This window comes from Spermophilus citellus (assembly GCF_964194105.1).
Source record: "Spermophilus citellus genome assembly, chromosome: 10".
NCBI classification, from domain to species: Eukaryota; Metazoa; Chordata; class Mammalia; order Rodentia; family Sciuridae; genus Spermophilus; species Spermophilus citellus.
This window is the reverse complement of record NC_138197.1, coordinates 107,008,334-107,023,035: the sequence shown is the minus strand read 5'-3', so window position 1 is coordinate 107,023,035 and position 14,702 is coordinate 107,008,334. Positions and strand designations below refer to the sequence as shown.

Sequence of the window (14,702 nt, the reverse complement as noted above, 5' to 3'; positions counted from 1 at the left end):
CTTGGCCTTTTACCTTAAAAGAAGAAATTATTTTATTTTTGTGTTAAATAAAAGTAATGTTTAATTTTGTACCAAAATGGCCAAGTGTATAGTTTATTCTATTTTGCAAGTCAGAATTTGTGAAAACTTAACAGAATAGTTTCTAAAAGAGCTTTAAAGAATGTAGTAACTGATAAAGTAGAGAACCATGCAGGTTTAGAACTGTTTTAAAAGGGGAAAAGTAAATATGACTTGAGTCTATAAAATGCAACATTTGTAATTCCCTAAATTCCAGATATCAGATCCCATGATTTCTCGCCCTTCCAGTTCACTTAAATGGCATTAACCATTATTTTTGTTAATTATTGATGTTTGGATTCAACATTTCCTTTTAGGTGTTTCAAAATCTTGAGTGCTAATGGTGAGGCAAAAGTATTCAGACCAAGGGATCGTGATGATATTGTAAAAACTGTGATTGAACCGATGGCATCAGAAGGCTTGAGAACCATATGTCTTGCATTCAGAGATTTTCCAGCAGGAGAACCAGAACCAGAGTGGGATAATGAAAATGATATTGTCACCGGCCTTACATGCATTGCTGTTGTGGGCATTGAAGATCCTGTGAGACCTGAGGTGGTGAAACATTCTGTGCTCTGCATGTGCAGAATCTTTTTAACTATAGAGACTCAAGGCACTAAGTGTAACCAGCTTTCTAGTAAAATTTGATGTTTATGATTTTATTTTTTCTATGTGAACCCAAGATGAGTGAAATAATAGTGCTTATGATGATATGATATCCTTTTTATGGTGTATAATTAGACAGCTTCTTTCTGGGATCCTGTGTATTTATAGCACCATAACCTAGCACAGTGCTTTGAACTGAGTAGGTTTTTCAATTGGCACTTGTCTTAAATTAATGATTGATGCCCTTAAGTGATTTGTTTTCACAATCTCTGGACCATCATTGTCCAGTAGAATTTTCTATGATGATAGAAATATTTTATCTGTATGTTGTTCAATGTAGTAGCTACTGGCTACCTGTGATGATTGAGTTCTTGAAGTATGGCCAGCACAACTGAAAAACTGAATTTTTTTATTGAAATTTAAACATCTGGATAGTGGCTTCTGTATTAGATGGCATGCATCTCTAGATTTTGCTTTTTTCCTGTAAGTCACTTAAAAGTTTATAGAACATAAACTAGGTTTATAAACCTAGGCATTAGCAACATTAGAAGTTTAGAAATGTGATCCCTAGCCTCAAAGAAGTCACTGTCTTGAGTGAGAGCGGACAAACATGTTCTGACTGAGGCTGTTTGTACATGGCTGGGTACATACAGAGCCTGTTGTATGAGCAGAGAATGTGACCTCTCAACCTAGTCTATTGAGGTCTCCCTGTGTGCCTAGTACTATGGCAAGTGTTTTACATGTATTATTTCATTTAGTGTTCACCTCTATGTGGTATATTATTACTCTCATTGACAGATAAAACAGTTGGGATTTATAGAGCTCTAAATCATTGACATAGTATTTTCAAATCCCAACTTTGTCTAAAATATGTGCTTAAAAGAACACTAAACTCTGTTACCCACTGGAGGGGTTAGGTAAGACTTCCTAGAGGTTAATTACCTGATTTGAGTCTTAAAGGATCAGGAGACATTAGCTAAACCAAGAGAGAGCAGTAAGTACATTCAGATAAACAAGCAACACAAGTAAAAGCACTAGTGCAAAAACTGCTTTTGTTCAGTAACTGCCAACTAATTGATTCAAAACTTAATGTATAGTGGCAGGCACTGTTTTAGGAACTGTAAGTACTTCAGTGAACAAAGTAGTCATGAAATTTATATTTTGGAGAAAGAAGACAACCAAATAGGTAGAATGATTATATATGGACTGTATGCCAAGGGAGAGATTTAGGATGAAAAAAAAAAAAAAAAGACAAAACAAAACTGAGAAATACCACTAAATACCTGCTTTTGTAGGCCTTACATTCTGGGTGGCATGCTGTGGGGAGGGCTGAGGGTAAGGGTGGAAATGTGATGTAAAATAAGATGATCACAAGTGTATTAAGGGCTATAAAGGATGCACACTGGGTGATGAAATAAGGTAACTGAGAGAGACTGCATTGAGAATTTGAGTTGAGATCTGATGGCTCACAATTAGCCAAGCAAATAAATAACTACAAGAGGAACATTCCAGACAAACAGCAGAAAATGCAGGGACCTGAAGGTGAGAAAAAATATTGAGGGATTTTTAAAAAATAGAAAGGAGTGTGGCTGGCAGAGTAAAAAATGGGGAGATGAGATATCTTCAGCATTACTAGGATGTAAGTTCTGCGAATTTCATTCTAAAATTCAAGTTCAAGTTGGGAAGTAACATGACATATATTGTTAAAATACGGTATAAGAAAGAGATTATTGTACCTCTTTGAATTGTATTGTTGAATACTGTATAAGAAAGAAATTAAAGAGAAGTAGAAGCAGAGGAAAGCCATTAAGATTATTGCAGTGATCCCAGACAATAAATGTTCATGACTTAGACTACAGTTGTGAAAAGATGATAATAGAGGGATGATTTCAAAGTAAATGGAGGTGGTCCAGTAGGAATGAATATACTGCATTTGTGTATGATGTTTTCAGTATCATTGAAGTATATGAAATATCCAAATGTGTGTCAGGCAGGCATTTGGATGTCGGAGTCACAAAGAGGTCTAGTGTGGAATAATTATTTATAAGCTAAAAGGAATCTCCTGGGGAAAATGTGTAGCAGAAGAGAGGCCTTAATGCCTCACAACTAGAAGTCTTGATAGGGAAGAGGAGATAGGCTCTCTCTTGCAGTATTTGGTGGGTGGTAGAGGGTGTTACCAGTGTTATAAGAGAATCAGAAGACACAGCCTTTTGAGAGATCAAAATAAATTCAGTTTTATGTTTTAGAGTTTCATTCAGCTGTATAATGTTTGGCAACTTTTGATCTCAGGAAAAACATATATAGTTTTATACATTGGCTTGTATTTAAATCTTAACCTAATATATATATATTAAACAGGACGTCTATAACTTTGGGAAAGCCTGTTATGCTCTTAGCATTTGGATTGATGGAAAATTTATTTATTTACTTATTTATTTATTTTATTATTTATTTTTTTTTTTTAGTTTTGTTGGGCACGATACCTTTATTTTTTTTTTATTTTTATGTGGTGCTGAGGATCGAACCCAGGGCCTCACACTTGCTAGGTGAGCACTTGCTGAGCCACAACCCCAGCCCTATTGTTTTATTTTTTGAACATGTAAGAAACACTTTTTTTTCTTTTCAGTATCACAAAATAAGATGAGTACTTTTATATTAAAATATGACTAATATGAAGGGCTTTATTTGAGTGGTTATTCTAGGCTGTGCAGTTTTGGTGTAGAGGATCTTTAATTAGGTATCTAGAACAAATCCATGTTCTTGCATATGCATAAGTACTTGAATAAGATACTTAGCCTTCTTTCAGTTCCTTATCTGTAAAAGTGGAGGTAGTGTCTGAATTTTTAAATTGGAAGTATTTGGTGATTAGTAGTCAGTAAATACTAGTTTGCTTTTATTTCTTTAAACAGCTTTATTGAGATAAAATTCATATATTATACACTTTACCCATTTAAATTGTATGTCCTAATGGTTCTTAGTATGCTCAGAGTTCTGCAGCCATCACTACAATCAGTTGTAGACATTTTCATTATCCAAAAATTACACTCCCTAATTGTCAGTAGCCATTCCCCATTTCTCCCCAACCTCAGGTAAACACTTTTGTATTTTCTGGCTATGTAATTACCAATCTGGATACTTTAAACATGTTCATCTTATCTCACTATAATTATATTTTTAACCAAGATCTCCCTTTTGCCTCTCTGCCATAACTTCCCTAGCCCCTGGCAACCACTATTGTACTCTCTACCCTTCTTAAATACTATTTGCCACAAAGCGTTAACCCAAGACTAGTGTGTCCCTCTTAATCATCGTTCCCTAGATACTTCCTAATCAGTGACTACTTAGATATGCAAATTTAAGATATATCTTACCTCCAATGAGATGTCAGGAGATCTTTTATATGCATTTATACAGCTAATGTGTTTTTTGGTTTGTTTTTTACAGTACTGGGGATTGAACTAGAGGTGCTCTTCTACTGAACCATAGTCCCAGTCCTTATAGTTTTTATTTTGAGACAGGGTCTTGCTAAGTTTCCCACAAACTCTTTCCTTAGCCTCTCACATAGCTAGGATTAAAGGTTGCACCATTGCATCTGGCTTGGTAACCTAATGTTTTTAAAATCCAATACTGATTTTAAAAGAATTTGAGCAGCCTCTTTCCTTTAATTCATTACTCCATCACTAGGACCTAGCACAGTGCCTGTCATACAGTAATATTAGTTTGTATGAATATATGTGATTTCCCTTCAGTGATTTGAATGATTGAGAATTGAGACAGAGTGGAAGGAATTTGGGGGGGGGGGACGGGGGGAGAGGTACCGGAGATTGAGTTCAGGAACTCTTGACCATTGAATCACATCCCCAGCCCTATTTTGTATTTTATTTAGAGACAGGGTGTCACTGAGTTGCATAGCGCCTCACCATTGCTGAAGCTGGCTTTGAGCTCGTGATCCTAATATGTCAGCCTGAGGAACTGCTAGGATTATAATCTTTAAGCTTATACATATTTAAGTTGCTAGTAATTAAATTGCATATGTTTTTTAAGACATTGTTCCTGTGGAACCCTGTCTAGAATTGTGCCCCCTTACCTTCCACCCCCACCTTGAAGAATGCCCCAGTGATGACTGTTTCTCCAATAATATGTAATTTAGTAGCTGCATGAATATTAAGCTTTGGTTATATGCCAGACACTTCTTTGTTAAATAAATGAACTAAACTGTGATGCAAAGATGTGGTAAGGGTCCTCCTTCAAGAAGCTCATTGACTTGCAGAGGACTCGACAAATGAGTATCTATAATATGATGCAATGACTTATAACAAGTCTGTAATAAGAAGACACACTTTTGTCTACTTATGTAGACCAAGGAAGCTCTCAGAGAGGTTACATTTAAACTGGATTTAGAATAGAAATCACAAATAGGGAGTTTGCAGACCTAATTTAGTATTCTGTCAAGTTATCTTTGGATATCTGTATGTGTATAAAAATCATTAAGTATTGAGAGATTCTATACAAAATTAGAATGTGTCTCCTTTCTCTTGAAATCTTAAGTTCTGTTAATGTTGAGCTCTCATTTCACCATGATAAAAATAGACTAGAATTGAGTAGCTCTTTCATTAACATTTTTCTTGGGTTTTTCATTTTCAACATGTTTTCCTTGTTGATATTACCAGCATGGCCCTGTAGCCATTTGAATTTTTGCAATCTCAAGCCCTGGTAGGATCGGTATGGATTTTCCAGTTAGAGCCAGAAAGGATGTGGTTTTTGTTTGTTTGTTTGTTTGTTTTTAGTTTGTTGGATTTTGGGGGGTTTTTTGTTTGTTTTCTGTACCAGGGATTCGAGGCACTTAACCACTGAGCCACATCCTCAGTCCTTTTTATTTTTTATTTTGATACCAGTCTCACTGAGTTGCTTAGGGCCTCGCTAAATTCTGAAGCTGGCCTTGATCCTCCTGCCTCAGCTGGGATTACAGGTGTGTTCCACCATGCCCAGCCAGAAAGGATTTTCTAGGCAAAAGGAGTGTAGTTGCACAGGCACAGAAATAATTATATAAACTGTTCATCTAACAACTTGTGTATAATAGAGAAAATTTTAGATGGATCTAGAAAAATATTCTGAGGCTCAACTGTGATACTCAGTTGTACTAAGAATTTTGTGGTATATGTGTAACAGCTGAGGAATCATGTATTTTTAAGGAAGCATATTGGTGTGTTAAAAAAAGAATAAAGTATATATGGAACAGCATAAAGGCAGTGATACCAATTTAAAAGCCATTGCAGTAACTCAGGCAGTAAGCACTGGGAACATGATACAAGGGAGGTTTGGGAACAATCCATAGGAGTTATATTGATCCTTAAGGGATGCATGGAAGAAGGAAAATGGAAGAGGAGGTACAGATGACTTAGGCTTCTGTAGGTAAGTTTAGAAAAGATGGTGTCTTTTTACACACTCAAATTCTGATACCCACTTTTCAGGTGGCACCGTGATTCCCTCTCAAAGTGAGATGACGGAAGGATGTAGATTTGAAATTCTTTAGCACACAAATTATATGGGAGTAGGTGACATATTTCCTTAACAAATATGAATTGTGTGAATTGGGAAGGGAAAAACAAGACACTGTAAAGAACACCAATTCAGGTGTGATGTAGGCAGTGAAAAGCCAACCAGAAAGGAATAGCTTTTTGGTTGTCAGGGGGAAAAGGTGCTTTTAAAAGCTTTTGGTCGATAAGTAGTGCAAACAAATTAGGAATGATGGCAATTGAAAGTGAAGCCCGAACTAAGATTGCAGTTGTAGAATAGGAAAGAAGAGATTATTGGGAATAATTTAAGAAATACTGAATATCTCGAGATGAAATTAAAATTGTCATTAGTTGTGGGATTGTACACTACCTACTATATATTTGTTTAGTGTTCCCCCCACTTTGGAAATACTAATTTTCTATTGTAATGTGATTTTTTTCCCTATATAAACTAGGTACCAGATGCAATTAAAAAATGTCAGAGGGCTGGAATTACTGTACGGATGGTCACTGGTGATAATATTAATACTGCTCGGGCTATTGCTACCAAATGTGGTATTTTACATCCTGGGGAAGATTTCCTATGCCTGGAAGGTAAAGATTTTAACCGAAGAATACGAAATGAAAAGGGAGAGGTAAGGATTATTTTTTTTAAGTTTTTTAGTTGATTAACTTGTATATTAAGAATTTCATTCAACAAATACATATTGACTATGAAGTATATATTAGGCACTGTACATGAATAAATGCTGTCCACATCTTAAGAAGCAAAAAACTAGCATTCTAGATGAAAGGGGTGATAAAGAAATTGGTCCTAGTGGGAATGAGCATATGTTGCTATTATGCTTTATCAAAGTAGTTGCTTTGAGTCAAGACCAGTTTCCGAAGTACAATGTATGCAAGGGAGTAAAGGGAGATGGGTTTGGAAAGGCTGATGTGGACATATTTTAGGGGACTCCAAACTCAGAACTTTTCACATTAAGGAAGTTCCAGTTTTATAGACAGTGGGCAAAATTTAAAAATTTTGATCTTATATATAGTAAGAATTCTCAAACTTGAGTTTGTATCGATTGAAGTCACTACCGAGTATTTGATGAGATAAACCTGGGCCATGCCCAAGAATTTGCATTTCTAAGAAGTTCCCAGGAGTTTCTGATGCAATTGCTCTGTACTTTTGAGAACACTGATGAATAATGGTAGATAGCTAATTTAGAATTATGGAACTAGGTTTGGACACATTTTAATTTTGATAAAATTTTATAGATTGAGCAAGAGCGAATAGACAAGATTTGGCCAAAGCTTCGAGTACTTGCAAGATCATCTCCTACTGACAAACATACTCTTGTTAAAGGTAAGTAGATTTTACAATTATTTCACAATTTCTTAATATAGAAATATGTTTTGCTTCCAAAAATAGTAATAGATAGGGAGAGTCTCGTATTTTCCAATAAAATATAAATACATTTTCTTTTGATATCTTATGTGAATTGTGTTTATCTTCTGATTAAAACAGGATATTGCTCCTAATGTAACCTTAGTTTCTTGAGTTGATCCTTGTTCAATATCCAAGCAGTTTCCATTTCTGTGTTTGTTTAATTATGTATTTTTAACCTTGAGACTATAAAACTGACCAGTCAGGATAGTCAGGATATTCTGCCAAATCACCTTATTAATTAAAGAAAATGTTTTTACAGCACAAATATTTACTTTTATTTAAGGTATAATCGACAGCACTGTCTCAGAACAACGCCAAGTTGTAGCTGTAACTGGTGATGGTACAAATGATGGCCCAGCATTAAAGAAAGCAGATGTTGGATTTGCAATGGTAGGAATTAACTTATTCAAGTATTCAGATGTAATTTGCTAGCTGTGTTGTTTGCTTGTTTGTTGACTGTATTACTATTGATTCTAAATGCTGTCCCTCAAGATTAGTTTGAGGGATAATCGGTAAACCTAAATTGATTTGTAAGTCTAATTAGTTTATACACTAGCTTTATTTGATGCCATGAAATCTGGTTAGATGATGATTTCTTTGGACAACTGAAATAATGTCATAAATTTACCTTGTACTCTGTAAGTTGTCTTCTCTCATGTCATCTGAACCTTATATAGCAACCTTCTCAATCAGAACACAAGCTTGAAACAGATGTGCATTTACATTAAAAATATACTTAAGGGTCTTTTAAAGAATAATAGAATGTTGTCTTTTTTACATATACATAAAATCTTTTTTGATTAAAAAAATTCTTGTTTCCCCCCATATCCTCAATTTAAGTATTTTCTCTTTAGTTTTGGAAAATACTGATTGATAATCACAATTCTCAAATCCAAAACTATAAGAAAACTGAATTTTTTTGCCCTAATTGGCTGCCTGGTCATTTTTCACATTTCATTTAAAAATTTTGTGTTTGACTTATAAAGTCTATTCTGAATTGATGTAGGGCTATTATTTGTCCCATTAGTATGAATATATATAGCCATTGTAGAAATTTTAATGTGTTAATGTTGCTTAACTCTTTGGGAAATTTTGTGATATGAGATATGTGCCTTATTATCTAGCATATGGGACACTTTGAATTCTGAAACAAAATCTGGCCCTAAAGTTTTAGATGAGAGAATGTTTGTGTGCACCAGTATGTTTGCATGATTTGTCCCTCTGATTTTTTTTTTTTTTTTTTTTTTGCTAAAATAGAGATTTAGAAGGAGACTTACCACCCTGGCAGCCTTTCAACAGGTGTGAGAGAGGTGGTAAAAGGAAATTATGTTGGTAAATTTTCTTCAACCAAAAAAGATTGCATCCAGAGATCCTTACCCTGCAATGTCCCAAATTCATAGGCAGCTGCTTTGGAATGATCTTTTGAAGACTTGTGAAGAGTCACTGAAGAAGAAATAGTTAGGTGCTTTGCCTTGTACTCCAGGCAAACAGGATCACTAACTACAGCAGTTGGGCATTGAGCCATTGAGTAGTATTCTTATTGCTGCTTTTATCTGACAGTGACCAGAAAACTACATTATGTAGGATGCATTTTAATGAAAAAAGAAAGAAAAAAGCTTTCTTTCCAAAACTTGAGTATGTGACAGATAGCCTGGGCTTTAATAAATGTGGATAAATACAGTAATGCAAACAAAAGTATAGCACAGTGACTGGTCTGTTTGTGTTTTTAAGCTCTGAAGGTTTTAGATTCAAATTTACCACTTTTTTAATGATAATTCATCAAAAGTCTAAATTTATCTCCAAAATAAAGAGGAAAGAGTAAGTGCTTAGCAGCTCAGACTTGAAACCACTCTTTCCTACTTAGAGAAATCCCTATTTTACCTCTTGACGTGTTTAATTTATCTACGTATTTAGCTGTAGTTCATTTTTATTAATATGCAGTATATTAACATATCCCTTTCTGCTGTTGACAACGTTGTTACTATTAGAAGTTGAGTGCTTCTTCAGTAGATATTTAAAGAGATTCTCTATTTTCATTCCTGCCTTTACCCCTACAAGTGCAACCTGGTACTTCCTGAGCCTGATAGAAAGATTTCATACTATCAGAAACAGGACTGCTTTTCTGCTGTCCCTACCATTGGCTTCAGATTCAGCTTTCTTGAGTCTGCTGAGTTATTTACCATTTGTTTATCCATTTTCAGTCTGTAAGGTGTTTTTTTTTAATATTTTATTCGTTGCTGATGAACCTTTATTTTCTTTATTTATATTTGGTGCTGAGAATCAAACCCAGTGCCTCACACATGCTAGACAGGCACTGTACCACTGAGCCACAACTCCAGTCCTCCAGTCTGTAAGGGTTTTTTTGGCAAAATCTTGTATCCCTCTAATTTTGTCTTCATTGGTTATTATTATTTTTTTAATATACTTTTTCATTCAGTCTTTGGAAGGAACTTGGGTACTGCCTTTGTTCATTCTTCTGTTTTTAACCTTACTTTGAATTTTATTTTCCATACTTCCCTGTTTGTTTGATTTCTGCTAAGCCAGACATAACACCTTCCTCTAGCCTGACTCTTAAGTCACTGTTAAGTATAATGGCAAATTTTTATTTATTTTATACTACTCATTTGAGTATATAAGAATTATATTCTAAATAATTAATCTAATTAACACATTTTTTTTTCTTAAACAGGGTATTGCTGGAACTGACGTAGCTAAAGAAGCATCTGATATTATTCTCACAGATGACAACTTTACAAGCATTGTTAAGGCAGTTATGTGGGGACGAAATGTCTATGACAGCATCTCAAAATTCCTTCAGTTCCAACTTACTGTTAATGTAGTAGCAGTCATTGTTGCTTTCACGGGAGCTTGTATTACTCAAGTAGGTGATGATTTATTTATTAAAACTTGCTTATTTTAAAGCAAAAAACTTTTTTAAAGTACTTAAGTATTTAAATAAGCTGAAACTTAATATTTAGGTTAATTATCATAAAAAATGTGATCCTATTCTGTTCCATAAGTTTTTAAATCCTAAAGGCTTCCTGAGAATTTCTGAGTCCCTAAACAGTTGTGAATGTCTATTAGGAAACATATCTTTTCTAGGATTCACCGCTTAAGGCTGTGCAGATGCTGTGGGTAAACCTCATAATGGATACACTTGCTTCCTTGGCTCTGGCAACGGAACCACCCACTGAATCCCTCTTGCTTCGGAAACCTTATGGTAGAAATAAGCCTCTCATCTCACGCACAATGATGAAGAATATTTTGGGTCATGCATTCTATCAACTTGTAGTAGTTTTTACACTCTTATTTGCTGGTAAGGATTCAGTGTCTTAATTAAGCTTCAGTTAATTTTTTCGAATCCATGTTAATAACATTCAACATGTTTTAGTGTTAAAAATTTTTTTGAGTTTGAGTTCTGTTCCTGACTCCCTGTTTATCTTTAATTTCTCAGCAGGGAGTGCTTGGTAAATTTTGGGAGGTAGTGTGATGCCGGGTAGGGAGGGACAAAGAATCTTCATCATTATTATCCTGGCTTTGCCACTTATGTGTCTGAACTTGGCATGTCAGCATAGTTTGGGGGCTTCAGTGTCCTCATCTATAAAACAGAATAGTTGTCATTCCAGGTCAAATAAAGAGTCTGGCTAATTTGTATTATTGCATAATTCCTTGACATGTTATGATTTTGTATGGTAATTACAAAAAAATTTTTCATTCTTTCAGGAGAAAAGTTTTTTGATATTGATAGTGGAAGAAATGCTCCTTTGCATGCTCCACCTTCGGAACATTATACTATTGTTTTTAATACCTTTGTGCTGATGCAACTTTTCAATGAAATAAATGCCCGGAAAATTCATGGTGAAAGAAATGTGTTTGAAGGAATCTTTAATAATGCCATCTTCTGCACAATTGTTTTAGGCACTTTTGTGGTACAGGTGGGTAATTAGAAAATATGGTTTCAAAACTGATTATTACATGGGAGATAGTCAGCAAACAGTTACCTTGTTGTAGAACATAATTTCAGATGTGTGTGTGGTTCTTCTATATATTGCCTGATGATGCCTGTAGTTTTCGTGTTTATCTAAGATGTACAATAAAATGTGGAAACTTGGTCTCTTGTTCTTAGAAGTCAGAGTCTAGATAAATGATTTTATTTTTTCCAACTCTCAAATGAAAAAGTCCCCAGCATCTTAATATCCTCCTTTTTACATCCCTTATTATATTAAAAAAATTTAAAAATTAAGAATACTGTATAAAAGTAAATGTTGGTCTTTTTCACATTATTGTCTTGGTTTACAAAAGAAAATTATTTCAGTTTTATCTCTGAAAATCTAGACTTTACTGTCAAAATCCTTATAATCTTAGAGTGGACTACTAACAAAACTTGGGACACTATCTGTGTAAGTGTTCAAATAATCTTGACTTTAAAATATGGTGGCATTAACAGAATGGAATTTTACTATTTTCAAGAAATTTTCAATGTTAACTACTGTTATCTACTGAAATTATTCTTTTTAATTTCAATATTTGACATCTGCTTAATTGCCAAGGAAAAGCTTGTCAAACTCACAGAAGAACGAATATTTTGTTACTTGATCTTTAATATTCCCGTATATATTACTTTAGGACATTTAGAATAAGGAGAGAAGAATTATGAATTTTATTTATGTGTATTTACGGACTTTACTTTGAAAGGAGAGTAGATGTCTAAGGGTATACCACTTTGGCTGGCCCATGTTTCATACAACTTTACAAGTTGCTTTTCTTCTCTACAGTCCATTTATATTTATTCTAACATCTAAATGTTAGTTAACCAGAAATGAAACAGCTCTGTAGAAGGAAAAATGGGGTTGCATATTTTGTCAGCTTTTCTGTAGTTCTTTTTCACAAAAATATTTACCATCTTTTGTGGATAAAATACAAGGAAATGTTGTTACTTGTTGTTATATTAGAAACATTATAAAGTTATACTTCTTAACCATAAATTTTTTTTTAATTTTTAGAAGTGTAATTTAAGCGTGAAAAATGCATGCATTTGAAATTTGGGCAGAGGTTTTTATTTCAGTTGTTTTATTTACAGATGTGACTAATATAATAATGGTTGTTCACCTTGTGTTTTAGAGGATATAAAGTTGTTTTTTTTTTAAGAATGTGGATTTTAAAATTTAAAAGATTTAAATAAACTTAACTCTTGATTATTCCTTCAGATAATAATTGTGCAGTTTGGTGGAAAACCTTTCAGTTGTTCAGAACTTTCAGTAGAACAGTGGCTATGGTCAATATTCCTAGGAATGGGGACATTACTCTGGGGCCAGGTAAAAATTTCATTTTTCGTTAAAACTGAATTTTTTTTTAAATTTTTACTGTATATTTTCTTTAATCAGTTTTGCTAATTGTTCTAAATAGTGACCATTTGGATCAAAAAAAAAAAAGGAATTCTGGGGAGAAAAAAAGAAAAGGAACTTAAGGTTTTTTTGTTTTGTTTTGTTTTACATAGTATTTGTTCCAGTACAAATGTTTATTATGCCTATTGTTTATTATGTTTATTTTTAGCTTCTTTAGAACAAGTTTTTCAGTAGTTATTAAAGATAATGTATTTATAACTGGTTAGGATGCTTATATCTGTATCTTTACTCTATCACCTATTTTTACATTTTCAGGTTAAAATTTTTACACAAATGTGAAAATAAAATATACTTACTTCATTATTTTTGCTGTGTAATTTATTCTAGGATGTGACATTGGAAAACTTGGGGTTTAATTTAGAGAACATTTCCATAAAAATTATGGTATCTGGACAGCAAGGCCACAAAATGTCATTTTAGAGTATTTGAATTGAATAATCTTAATAGTATATTTATAAAATACTAATTTCTGAAAAATAAGATAAACCTCATCTTTATTATTTTCAACTTCCTTGCAAATGCATGTCATTATTTTTAAAGATGAGTAGTAATACTCTGTAATTGTCCACTGTAACCCATTATCATTAGTATAAAACTAGCTGATAGAGAGTCTATACTATCATTTTCATAAATTCAGGTTAGTAAATTATGATATATAACTTATATAAAGCTCATTTTATTGTCATTATGTAAGTCAAACCAAACTTTCAGGTTTTCCTTAAACTTTGCTCAGTCTTGTGTCTTTTATCTAATCTTGCTCTTGTGTTTTAGATTTTGAGGTTTTTTATACATTTTGAAGACCTCATTATTAGAGATCTTCTTTTAAATGGGATCCCTGCTTGTTCCACATTTCTTTCTTGATTTACCATTCTAATTATTTCATAGTATTCTCTGCTAGGCAGAATAAAACCCCACAACTTCCAAAGTTCTGGCCAAATTCAGGAAGTGGAAATGCAATACAGCATACATACCCAGCAGGATTAAAATTATCTTGTCTGTTGATTTTAAGTGCGTGATGGTAGAAAGAACACTGGTTTTGGTGGCCAGGAGACCTGGAGTCTTAGCACTCCATGAACAAGTTACTTCAAGTATCTTTGAGCCTGTTTCACCTCAGTAAAATGAGTTGGTTCTGTATGACTCAATGCTTATTTCTCTCTGATAAACTTTCACTAGGAATGGTTCTTTACACTTACAAGCTAATACATACTCGGTGTTTTTATATCCTTTATGTTTTCTTAGGCATCTGTTTCTATTTGGTGTCATTATAGTGTTAACTTCATTATCAGTGTTAATTTATTTTAAATAGTTGCATTTTACATAAAAATAAATACACGTATTAAAACTGTTTTTAGTATAACTGATGACTTTCTAATTTCTAATATGTTTTTCTCATGAATTTTTATAGCGCTTATGAAACATAAAAGCTTGTTTTACATCCAGTAAGACCACCTGCATTTTCCTTTTATTTGGAGTAAATATAGTTAATAGGAATTTAAGTAAACATATGTATATTAGAGCATGATTATATAATATACTGTTGTAAATATTCAAGTCAATGTATAAAAAATGTAATCAGGTGAATTCCTATTCAGGAAAACTTTTGTGCTTCAAACTTAAATCTTTTGTGTAACTAAAAGAAGACTATTCTTTGTTCTGGGAGAGAAAGTCTGGTCAACAGGATCT

At 33.5% G+C, this 14,702-nt stretch overlaps 1 protein-coding gene across 7 annotated transcripts in view; it reads left to right on the top strand.

Annotated features, from left to right (window-relative positions):
- Positions 1 to 14,702, top strand: part of ATP2B1 (ATPase plasma membrane Ca2+ transporting 1) — a 105,125-nt gene that overhangs the window by 81,217 nt on the left and 9,206 nt on the right. For all 7 annotated transcript variants that reach the window (XM_081309480.1, XM_081309482.1, XM_081309479.1 and 4 more), the window contains 8 exons: positions 375 to 612; positions 6,635 to 6,814; positions 7,443 to 7,530; positions 7,898 to 8,004; positions 10,304 to 10,495; positions 10,717 to 10,930; positions 11,338 to 11,549; positions 12,822 to 12,929. In XM_081309480.1, coding sequence (XP_081165606.1) covers positions 375 to 612; positions 6,635 to 6,814; positions 7,443 to 7,530; positions 7,898 to 8,004; positions 10,304 to 10,495; positions 10,717 to 10,930; positions 11,338 to 11,549; positions 12,822 to 12,929 — 1,339 coding nt within the window. The remainder of the gene's footprint in view (positions 1 to 374; positions 613 to 6,634; positions 6,815 to 7,442; positions 7,531 to 7,897; positions 8,005 to 10,303; positions 10,496 to 10,716; positions 10,931 to 11,337; positions 11,550 to 12,821; positions 12,930 to 14,702) is intronic.